Raw genomic sequence first — 12,508 nt, 5'->3', positions numbered from 1 at the left:
ACCGGTTTAGTAGTGTTAAAGAACAGAAAACCTATTAAAAGCACTGCACGCTGTGGTAAAACATGGGATGCTGCACTACTTCTGATCTAGTACATCTGGCGAAGGGGGACTTTGACAAAACACTGAATCTTTAAAACCTGTCTGGCAAAAAAATACATATTGAGGGAGACAGCAAGAGCTTTTTCCTTTTCTTTTAATGCTCACATAAGATTAAGCATAAAGCAGCTGGAATTGTAGTGAGTGCATGACCCTGGCCTGTTCTGAAAACAGCCACGAGAAGAATTTTAAAATGTTGGCAACTGCAGCATTATCAGACAGAATGCAGATAATGGTTTTCTGATTGCACAAATCAATTTTCATCACTAGTAGCAATTACAACTGCTGAGAGTGGCTATAGCAGACTATGTACAATCCTGCGAGCAATACATTCCAGGAATATAAACATGGAGGATGCTGAGAAAACAGAGCTGCTTAATTTAAAACTATCATTCCTTACTGCATGAGGATGTCAGCATCATCAAAGCACATCTGAAAGATTACCCCTGCTCATCAGGCAATTAACTCATTCTTAAGAAGCTCATACCCGGGATATGCAGCAAAGTAAGAGTCTCTGCATGTGAAGTCCGTAATCTAAGAAAGCTTCAAACACATAAGGAAATTTCAAATATTGGCTACTAGATACTCTTAACTAGTAGCATAGAGCAGATTACAAATGAAGTATCATTGTCATTAACTTAATATAGTGGATCTGTTTACTCAGATGAAAATGCCTAAGAGATGGTTTATAACATTTCAGAACAGCTTTCCCTATCCCCTCTTTTTCTTTTTCTCTTTTCCATACTGGTGGATGTGCTGGTTCAGCACTGTCCATCGCCTCTTATTCCCTGACCAGAGTCAGGCAGGGGCAAAGCGACCATTCGTGTTCTGCTCAGACAGGGACTGTTGAGGAGGGCGTCAAATTGGTGAAGAAACCGAAAAAGAAGTTTTGGAAGCCCAGAAGAAAAGAATTTCCTAATTTATACATAAATTCCAAACCACACTGATGTGACTTGTTATGTTTAAATTGTACACCTGTCACCTTTACAAGAGAGCATATTAAAAAATGAAATGCTTATATATTGATGGACAGTGATCACAAAGCAAAGACTGAGTGTTCTCTTCCTCCCCTACTTAAGTTTACAGAGCACACAGCTATACAGTCAGCATGAAAACATTTAATCAATGCTGAAAATGGAAACCTGAAGCTCAGGTGGAAAGGTCTTTGCCCTTGAATATATGCGTTTGCACTTTGCAATGCACAAAGAGTTCTTGTCTTGTTTCTTGCATAGCTGCTGTTTATTTAGATACAGGTATTGAACTATGTTGTTGAATTGATGAAGTGTGTATTCAAATGGAAAAATGTGTAGAAACCTGAACTACTGGGGTTTAATCATTAGCCTTGGAAAGGCATCTGTGTAAGACTAATAGAGCTCTTGTCTTGTTTCCCTGCGCTCCACCACACTGCCACGTGCAGGGAAGAACCTGATGGTGGGATCCTGCTCCTAATATCCACAGAGACAGGCAGAGGGAAAACAAAGAGTAACAATATTTAATATACCTCGCTTGTTCAAGGCGACACAGACCTGAAGCTGTGACTCAATTAGCCACTCAGTTATTTGCTGATCCCCATTCAAGAGCCTGGGGGGAACGGTGCCAAAGTACTCCTGAATTCTGCTACTATCAAGAGTTATTTGTAACTAAACAATCCACATAAACAATAACAAACCCCACATAAGGCAAGAAGAAGAGCGAAATGCATATATGTTGGCACATACTTATTTCAAATCGCCATCTTGCAATTTTGATAGCCTACGCCTTTAATAAAAAAATACTAAGTTCTTTTTTCCCCCAATGCCAAAATATTGTTGATTCTGAAATAAACAAAAATGTTTAGTCTTTAAGACGCTGAAAGCTCTGAAGCTCAGCAGTGGAAGTCTAAGATGGCTCCAAAGCTCCTGTTCCAGTGCTATGAAACTTACATGGACATTCTAGAAACAAAAAATTCCCTAAAGAAAAATTAATTAAACAGTGTAATCTTCCCACTAGCTACTGGAGAAATTTTTTTTCAGTATTTTCCTGGAAATTTAAGAAAATAATTTGCAAGCAAGTAAGACAATAACCTTTGTGCTTCCTAACACACCAGAAATCCTGTTCCTCTGCTCTTGCAAATCCATATTTCATCAAAAGCTCCCCTTGAACTGCAACCCCCAAAAAATAAGAAAACCAAAAAAAGTTTACAGAATAAAGAAGTTTCCTCTATTTACCATAAATATGAAAGCAAACACATAACAAAGCACAGGGTATTGGTACGTCAGACACTGTAATGAAGATGCATTTGTGTTGATCCACTGTGCACCCACCTCATGCCAGCAGACCTCCAGAGTACAAGAGGGGACAGTTGAGGTCCACAGCCCCCCTCATCTCTGCTTCTGCCAGGATGATAAGGAAATCACTTCAGCGACCAGTAAATCATCAGCTTACTGTGTGCAGAGCAGCTGACTGTCACCACACACCCCGTATGATTAAAAATAACAGTTCTGAACAATATACTCACAAAATTCAATTGCTGTGGCAAATTAGTTTAAATGGTCAATCTGATAAATATATTTGAAATCCTCAGTGTGCTGGTGGCTGCAATGAAAAGGTTCACAGAAGCGTGTGTAATTGGCAAGTCAATCCATCAGAATCCTTCCTTGCTACTTGTTCAGGGTTATGACACAGAAATATTGGTTTAATCATATACATTCTTAATGGTAGAAAAAGCAGGACTTATTACAGCTTTACTTAAAGCAATTTAACTGTTATATTAACTGGAATCATCAACATGTTCTTTTCAAAGAGCAAACTACATGTAACATTTCCATACAGACACATAATAGGCATTTTCAAATATCAACTAAATATTGTAGAACATGTTGATTTTAAAAATATTTCAGAATACAAGTAGTTCAGGATCACTGATTTCTTTATTTTCCATTTAATAACTTGAACTTGAAATCATGATACTGTCTTAAGAAACCTGTTTGAAATGACTAAATTAGCAGGTTAAAATGTTGATATTCCAAATTACTCTGTTTATCAAGAGAGGTTCTCAAGGAAATTCAACACAAACACAAACTTGCAATGAATAAATAAACAAATAAAGCTTCTTAGAGTTTTCAATACGTGTACAGAATACAACAGCTAACAGATGAGAGCTACTTCTCAACTAAGGTTAATTAAATTATTTTAAGTAAGAAGTTTGACTTAATTAAAAGGATCTAATTCACATGGTAACTTCAGTTGTAAGCTGTCCACACAGGAGATACTGGAAAATTTTGTAGCTGAACAGAAGTATTGTTGCTTAATGTTTTGCTTTTTTTTGTGGTTTGCAGAATCAAGAATAGTTACTAATGAAGAACAACTTTTAAGTCCTTTGCAACTATGAAACAGCAGTGACAAGATGTAGCCTGTCCTGAGACTGTATCAGAACAAAATAATCCTCTCCTGAGGTCTTCTATGAACAAAATAAACTCCAGAACCTCCACATCCCCCAGACCACCAGCAGGATCTAGCCCTGTACCCCTGCTCCAGCTCCAGCAATCACAGGGAGCTAAAGCAACAGCTCCATCCACGGGGGTCATAAGAGGTGATCCAGAACCAAAGCACCTTCACCATTAACCATCAGTATGCCAGACACCCTTGAGACTTTCCCAAGAACACTTAGTGACCAAAAGGATTTGGAACTTGTATGCACAGGAGATGTGGACCAAATTCCTCCCTCACTCCTGTAAACCCCTTTACACGCTGAAATTACTGTTCACAACCATACCAAATCTAGAGCCGCCAGCCTAAACACCAAGTCCTGGGTTAGATCTCCAGGAAAGAAAAGTCAAGGCAGAAGGAGAGCTGGCAGGTAACAGACATCAGTTCCAGTATCCACAGGAACAATACACAGAGTGGATGCAGAATTTTCATCATATTTCTCCCAGTGGATTATCAGCAATAGCTACCCAAGAGGTCTGACTCCAACTCTTTCTTGTTTGAATTTTGCCACACAGTACAAAGATTTCCTGAACTACATTCAGCACATGTATTTCAAAGCCCATGGAGGGTACCAGAGATTAAAATAAAATGGTGTTTCTAAGTATTTTTCTGGTTAAAATCTCAACAGAGCATGGCACGAGGTGCACAAAACAGAATGCTATGTTGAGGATTATACCTCGCAGTGATATGATACAGGCAGATACAAATGCCTGAAGCTATCATATCTTTAAGCACGTGCCTCCTGCTCACCCAGGTGTGTTTTGTACATGTGTTCATGTAAATCCCTCCATATCAGAGTAGAAAGATTCCTAACTTCATTGTGACTCCATGAAAATCTTACATTATACATATAAAGTATATCAAGTATATTTTTTGTAAAATATGTAAAATCTCACACACAAGCACTAATTCCTCTGAGAATAGCAAAATATGTTGGGGAGAGGGCAGGGGAAGAAGCAAGGACATGAGAAAAGCTAAAGCATACTTATTATCTTGCTGCTGTTGTTGATCTTTTAATGCTGTACACTTATTCAGCAAGAATTCTTTCCTATGAAGAAGTGCCCCTGACAATTGAGTGCTTGGACCTCTTTCAGAAGAGGTCAGTTTTCCAGCCTGATAGCAATCCCCATCCTCAAATTTATTCCAATCATTTGTCTTCTTCATTCTTTTCTAAAACAGAAAAACCCCCTCACTAAGGAGCATGCATTCAAGCCGGATTTCCCTAGGTTTTCAGCAGGTTACATTTTTCTTACGGACTTCGGATAAACAGCCTCTGCTCTGCCCATCAGCCCTTTTTCAGGTTTTTCTGTTTTGCTTTGGACGCCAGCACGGTGTAACTGCTATAGGATTGTCAGTGGCTGAACTGATGCACCAACTGTCATGGCTGAGCAACTTTTAGCTACAGGCACTGCTTACAGATGCTGTCTGAACTATTTCTAGCAGATACTGATGCCTCCTTTAAGGGGCTAGTTATAATTTCTTGCATGATGTGGGGAGTCAATGGCTGAGGAACACAAAGCATGTCAGTGCTGGGGAGAGAGACAGCACCTTGTCCTGACTCCTGCTCTGCTCCCCCACCTTGACCCACAAACCTCTTCAGCTGCTCCTGGAAAACGCCTTTCCTACAAATATATATATATTTTTGTAAAAAGAAACCAAAACCTTCCTCACTTCATCATTTTTAACACATCAGTACTACTCTCAGGAATCAGGACAGCAAAACACTAAATTCACTAAAGAAAAAACACAGTCCTGTTTAGCTTCATTGTAGCCAACAACTGCTTGCAGAACAAGGACCTTTAAATGCTGACGGAAACTTGAAATTAAAGTCCTTTGTATACTAAGAAATCAGTACACGATAGATCACTAGAAGTAAAAGTGCAAAGTGAAGAGCGGAGCACTGCAGGGTGCGGGGGTGTCCTGTATGTGGCTGCTGCCTCCACACAATGCTGGACTTTGGGGGCAAAGGACTACAATCTGCCTGGTTTACTCTAGACCATCTGCAAGCAAACAGTATCCAAAGTTGTTTGAGGTTTCGAGGACAACAATTTTATCAGTATCGTGTGAGGACAAAATGTTTGCTTATTTCACCTTAAAACATTGCATTTGTGAATATCTCATCAAATTCTCCTAAACTGGGAGACAATTAAAGAAATGATGATAAAAAAATCCCCCCAAAATTAAGTTTCTAGTTTTTCTTCAATAGGAATATAAAACTTCTTTTACCTCTTTTCACAGCCTTTTGCACTCAAATTTAATTGATGGTCATAAATTCCAAGAAATACTTTCTCCAAAGCATCCTTTAAGAGCCCTCACGTCTTACCCAGTGGAGCCAACAACGCTGCAGCCACCTACTCATCTAATCCTGGGCTCCAGCACATTGAGCAGAAGGCGCCAGAACCGGGTTGTTTGGTCCCAGGTGCAGGGAGCAAAACCTTCCCAGCAATTGCCCCCGTGGCACCAGAAGAAAGAGCAGGAGGCCCATTTCTCCTGTGATCTTTCCTTTTTGTTGGGACACGCACAAAAAAACCACACTCACGCAAGGCATTTAAACTTCAAAAGGAAAAACATAATCTTAAAATGGAGATATTCCTCCTGCTCCTCAAAACAACATGGGGGTACAAAACTGAAGGAAAGCTTTTATTAAAAAGGTTAGGCCATGAGTTAAAAAATTATAGGTAAATGAAAAATGTCAAAAAGTCAAGATTCCTGGCACAGGAAAGCAATGAACATGTACAAGACAGAGAAATCCTAAAACTAAGAGTATCACAATTGAAGAATATAAAATTAAGACTAAGATTTAATATCACAAGTGTATGGTTTGAAGGGTGAAAATAAACTGTAATTCATAATGTTTTAGTTCCAAATAAAGTCATTTTTCATTTTGGGAAAAAAAGAAAACCAGCACCCATTAAGAATAACATGCCAGGCCCTGTCCAGTCAGCAACGGGACACAACCAACAACATGACTACAGAAATTACACTAAAGCAGGGATGCGAAAGTCATACTTGATGAATTATTATTTGATATTTAGAATAGGAAAGTAAATTGCCGTTTTGGTCACGTCAGACCCAGCAGGCTATGTACTAGTGAAAGATAATAAATAATATTCTGCAACCCAAGGCGTTTATAATGTGAGAGAGACACCGTTAATAAAACAGGGTGAAAAAAGCAGGTAGACAAGAAACAAGAAATATGACCACAGCTGCTTTGAAGTGACTGGCTGCTCATAATTGTTGATCTAGCTGTTGACTCCAGCTGCTAAACAGCAATAATACAGCTAAAAATACCTTTTTGTGGTTTTTTTTGTTCTCCTTACTGCTTTCCCTTTTAAGAAAATGCTATTAATTGCCAAAAGATTTATGTGTGGCAGAATAAATGGTTCACAAGCTATATTTGGAAAGCACTAGTAAAAATGTGAATGTTTTTGAACTCATGATTAAAGCAGCATATATTTTCTAAACCAGTTTCTGTTTCAATAGTTTGTGTTTTGCTCCTTCCTTCCACCCCACCTGGGTGTCTCCTAGGAGCCGCTTGAGTCATATCCCACACGGACTACAGAGAGCTTCAGCTACTGTGGCTTCATCTCTAAGATTCTGTGAAGCAGGGAGTGTTTTTAATTAATTCCTCAGACACCCAGCAGCCAGAAACCGCCACCTTTATCTACCGCCTGCTGCACCCTTCCACATCCAGGCTCCATGCTGGCCGCCTTTCCCAGCAGAACCATTTCACCCTTAAATGAGCCCCACTGAAAACGACAGGGCTCGGGCTGCACAGTTCCGGCAAAAATAGGTTGTAAACAAGAAAAAAGCCCAAAAGTTTTCATCAAGGACACATATCAGCTCCTGAGGCTCGCACCTTCTTGCACAGAGCGAGCTAAGTGTTTCAGGAATAAAATTAAGACAAAGGAATAGCAGGTTTGCAGCTGGTACTCTCACAGAAAGCACACGAGAATCTCACACTAGACTAGGACTAGTAAATCAGCTTTCCAAGCCAAGTGCTGCACGGAAGAGAGGCAGAGGTGCATCAAACTGTGGCTTTATCTTACACAGTTTTGGAGGCGAGGCTCCACGTTTAGCCCATACTCACAGACAGACACACACCACACAGACAGATCATTCCTCAACAGCTATCAGCTTCATTTGTTTTCCAGTAGGACAGAGAAATTCATCTGCTTGGCAAATAATAGGACATGAGAAGTACAACAGCAAGCAGATCCTTTTGAAAGTAATGAGGTTATCTCTCCGGCTGCTGAATAATATGGCATTGGGGGGTTTATTCCTTAAAAAGAGGCAAAATTAGCAAGCGGCATTTACAAATGCAATACAGCCTGATTTGATCAGTGTTTTCTCCCTATCAAGATGTTTGTCAATCATTCATTCCATGATTTTCCTAAAATGCTTGCTCAATACATTAAAAAGTATGCATCTCTATACATTCAATTACATGCAGAAAATTTCTGTTGCTTGATTGGGGAGTCACGATGCCAACAGCTCTCATAGCTTGCCATCTCTAAAGACAGAATAATACTTAATACTTAGTATAACTAGGCTTTTCATCTTAAACTGTAATTACTTTCCACTTCAGAAGTACAGAATTAAGTACCTTCCTATACTCAAGCCTCCCAGCACATGGCCAGCTTGCAAAAATCGGACACAGAACATTATTGATTTTCTCAAAGGAGTAAGATACTTGCCAGCTGCCAGAACAAACCGTAACTATTCATGTGTAGCATACGGAGATGCAGCGTGAGAAACGACACACATTACTCGTCCATATTCTGGAAAATCATTGCAGCTGAATGAAATCTCGGTTTATTACAAACAAAGCAATAATGAAAACTAGAACAGCCTCTAGGAAATCAGTAACATACATATAAAGAAGAGCATCCAAAGGTTTTAACTATGGGTGTAACATGGGGAAAGAATACACTTTAATGTAAATACGTGCTGTTTAAAGAAAAGGTTCAGCAGAAACAGGTTTAAATGAGATTTGAAAAAAAAAAAAGAAAGAAAAAAAAAAATCACCACAACTTAGTGTCTGCAAGTTACAAACATGATCAAGTATTCAGAGAAGAAAAAATGGCACCACAGCTGAAATTACAACTAACTAGATATACAGAATAAAGAGGCTGCAATTACAAAAGGCTTCCATACATTTTGTGTATATATATATATATACACACACATACATATACACACATATTCAGTAACATTGCTTTCTCAGTATCCTTCCACAGCAAGTCATCATAACATCATCATAGCAAGGGAGTATGAAAAGGCAAGCAAACAGAAAATGCCTTTAAAGAGTCATTAATCACAATATTGCTTATTAAAGAAAGGAATGAAATAATTGAAAAACAGTTTCAAACCCACAATCAGTAGCTTGATCAAAACAACAAAATCCCCTTACCTGTGCATTCGCATTCCTGGCTTCTCTCCTTGCTGCTTTTTCTTTTAGCCTTTTCTCCTAAAACAAACAAGATGGACAATTTTAAACCAAACTCCCGGGTTTTTTGTTCTTCCAATATTTTAAGATTGAAGTTGAGCCACCTAGATATTTTTAATGCATACATGCCATACTGGTGGTATTCACCCTACATGTTACTGATTAAAAAAGTGATAAATAAAAAAATCTGATTGAGATATTATTCATTCTTCTTGCTCTTAAAAGAAATTAAACTACAAGAATGATTCGAACTCACATTTTATCTTCAATGAGACTTGTTACTCTTAAAGGAATGATGCAACTAAGTATTTTGACAAAATTAGCATTTGTCTCTAAAACAAGGTAGTTAAAATGGCACCAAGAGATCCAAATTTTCTCCTTTCTCAGCAGCTTAATATGAAATCCAATCCATTTAACAAACTAAAATGATGATTTTTCCCAACTTCAGAATTGCTAAAGCAGCTGGGGAGTGAAAGCTAAAATGTGTTTTCCCTGGCTTTCCTATCTCCATTATTAACAAACACTCTACAATAGCATTTACTCAGTAATTGCATCAGTTCAGAAACCGTAACATTAAATTTCCTCCACCAAAGGGATTCTGCTATGGAAAAATGAGCAAAATGCAATGATAAAATTTATTCAAAGCTGCCCACCAAATTTCTGAACATACGAAAGTGGCCAAAACATTTAATTCAATTGACATTTATTGGCTGCTTTGTTGTTGTTCTTATTGGGATTACTTTATTTTTAAACCAACTGAAGGATTAGATCAAATTCAGACTTCGTCAGGTCCTTGCAGTTGAACATCTTTTAAATTCTTCCAATTTCCTGAGGTAAGGAGAGACATTCAGGTGAGGGCACGCGTGCCCTAGGAAAAGCACACCACTCAGCACATTTAGCACCAAGTCCACATAAAAGGGGACATAAATATCAGTCCAGATGTGACAGCTCAGCACAGAGAAGGCTGAAGATCTGACATATTTCAGCTCACTTGTGGGAGTAACAAGAAAGCTCCAGCTCCAGCAGTCCTGGTGCCATATCATCACAATGCTACCAAAGCATATTGGTAGGTATCACACGAATTTGTTTGGAAAAGCAGTGTGCTTGAGTGCAGACCTAGGCAAAGGAGAACACAGCTGCCAATATTTTCAAAATTGGCATCTAAATTCAGTTTATTTTGAGCTGTTTGTCTGTTACACTTTCTCTTCCCCCCATTGCCCAAACTGCAGAAGTGTTAGCTTACTTTCAGCCTCTCTGAGTAAGGCAATCTCTTCTCTCCAAATCAAAACTAAACAGATAGAGCTCACCCTCCAATAAGAGACAGGGATAAAACTGCATGAGGCTTGTGTCTCTCTGCTTTATACAGTTCTCCAATGCTGTGTACACAGTTGTCCGGTAAAAACACCTCAATACACTCAGAGCTACGAGCCTTCAATGCGTGCTATGAAACAAAACAAAAACCCCACCACTGTAGAAAGATACAACACAGCTTTCTTATTATTTCAAGCTTGTTAAAGTAAGAAATGTCAATAAAAATAATAATTGCATTTAAGGCAACAAGGGCAGCATATGGTGCAGAAGAAGCCACAGGACCAAGAACTGTCTGGTACGGACAGAGGCAGCCTGCTCTCCAACAACCTAGACCCAAGCATCACAACCTCATGGTCATCCATGTTGTGATTCCTCCTCTTTCAAGTCAAATTTGTATTAATTTCTGATCATATTTAGTTAAGCTTTTCTAATGATTTCCACTTGTTTAACATTTTCACCCACTCTGTTTTTAAATGGTTTAGTCATGGATTCTTTACTCTTTGGAGTCACCATTGGGGTTCTCTCATTTTTCTGCTAAAACTGTGATCCTTTTCAAACTTTACTCCTGAAGAAGTTGAACAGAGCTAGAAAGTAAAACACCAGATATTACAAAGCAGGATAAAGCAGCTTTTAAATTGGATAGTCCAGAAAATTTCAGACAGAAAAATTCTATGGTATATGAAAAGACAGTGTCTTAATTACAGCCACAGGCTTAAGCCAATCTAACAGCAGTCCAAACTCCTGCTCAAGGGATTTACAACAGAAACTGAAAAGACAGCTATGAAAGCAGGAGATTGACATAATCCATAGAAGAGGAGTACACCAGACAGCATAATATATGTGTCTAAGGCACGGTAAAGACACAAAAAGATTCTGAAGTTAATAGGTGCTGAAACTGAAATCAGCAGTACAAAAGAAAAACAAGACAGAGAAGCAATCAAGAGAACATGGTGTCAAGAGTTTTTGTTGTTGTTGTTGTTTTGTACTGGGGGTGGGGGGGAAGACAGAGTATTTGGTTACTTGTCAATGAAAAACAAAAGCACATTGGCACTGAGCTGGAGTTAGGAGTGCATTTCAGAAGCCAATGTCCAAACCAGACCCACATCTGCTGTGTTTCACACCACAAGGGACCCCTCAGGAGCACAGGTAACACGCTCCAGCCAACGTGGGACATTCACAGGCTCACAGGATCATTGCGACTGGGAGGAACCTCAGGGGGTCTCTGGTCCAACCTCCTGCTCACAGCAGGTTGGCTCTGAGGTCAGCACAGGGCCTCATCCAGCTGGGTCAAACTCCCAAAACTGAAGACTGAACATCTCAGGTAGCCTGTGCCACCACTTGACTTTCCTCACACAGAAAAAGTTCCCCAGATATCCATTGCTGAACCTCTTGTTTCAACTTATGGCCACCATCTCTTGCCCTCTCGCTCTGCACCACTGTGAGGAGCCCAGCTCCATCTCCTCCTTGACCTCTCTGCAAACACAGGGTGCTGCTGCCAGGTCTCCCCGAAGCCACCGCTGCTCCAGGCTGAACTGCAGCTCCCCAGCCTCTCCTCGCAGGGCCACCATCTGACTGGCCTCAGCTGAGATCACGCTCGTTTGTCAACGCCTTTGGTACTGGGACTCCTGGTGGTGTGTAGGATGTCATGAATAACGAGGAGAGGAACAACTTCCCCCAGAGTGGTTTGGTTCAAAGCATCAGATAAGGAGCTAATCCCGCATAACCCCCATGACACAGCGTGCTAACCAGCTCTCAGCAGCAACTTACTCTGCAGTCTTGCTCCTACTGGGCTATTTCACTTGTTGATGCCGGATTAGTACTCAGTCTTTAACTTGGGCTTCAATTCCAGAAAAGAAGCCTATTAAGGAAGTGCTTAAATTTATACACGGCTTCAAGCACATGTAAGTACACACAGTGTGCTGAGCAAATGCTTAAATACTTTTCCCCAGTCAGGATCTTATTTCCTGTTACCCAGAGGACAACTGTATATTCTACTGTGCCAAGGTAATATCCCCACGTAATAAAGACACCCTTTCATATGACTGCATAAAACCCAGAAATTAACTACCTCGCCTTAGGTTAAAACGAAATGCTACAGCACAGCCAGAAACACAGATGTCCAAAGACCGGGATGACTATTTTAACTCCGATATCATTCATTCTCACTCTGCTACTGCTAAGAAG

The 12,508-nt window shown here is 39.8% G+C and overlaps 1 protein-coding gene across 2 annotated transcripts in view; it reads right to left on the bottom strand.

The window, feature by feature from the left end:
* Window positions 1–12,508, bottom strand: part of DDX10 (DEAD-box helicase 10) — a 176,754-nt gene that overhangs the window by 44,041 nt on the left and 120,205 nt on the right. For both annotated transcript variants that reach the window (XM_065049019.1, XM_021286281.2), the window contains exon 16: window positions 8,978–9,034. In XM_065049019.1, the coding sequence (XP_064905091.1) occupies window positions 8,978–9,034 (57 nt within the window). The remainder of the gene's footprint in view (window positions 1–8,977; window positions 9,035–12,508) is intronic.

The sequence above is a fragment of the Columba livia genome, chromosome 1 (assembly GCF_036013475.1).
Source record: "Columba livia isolate bColLiv1 breed racing homer chromosome 1, bColLiv1.pat.W.v2, whole genome shotgun sequence".
NCBI lineage: Eukaryota > Metazoa > Chordata > Aves > Columbiformes > Columbidae > Columba > Columba livia.
This window is presented reverse-complemented; position numbering and strand designations above follow the sequence as displayed.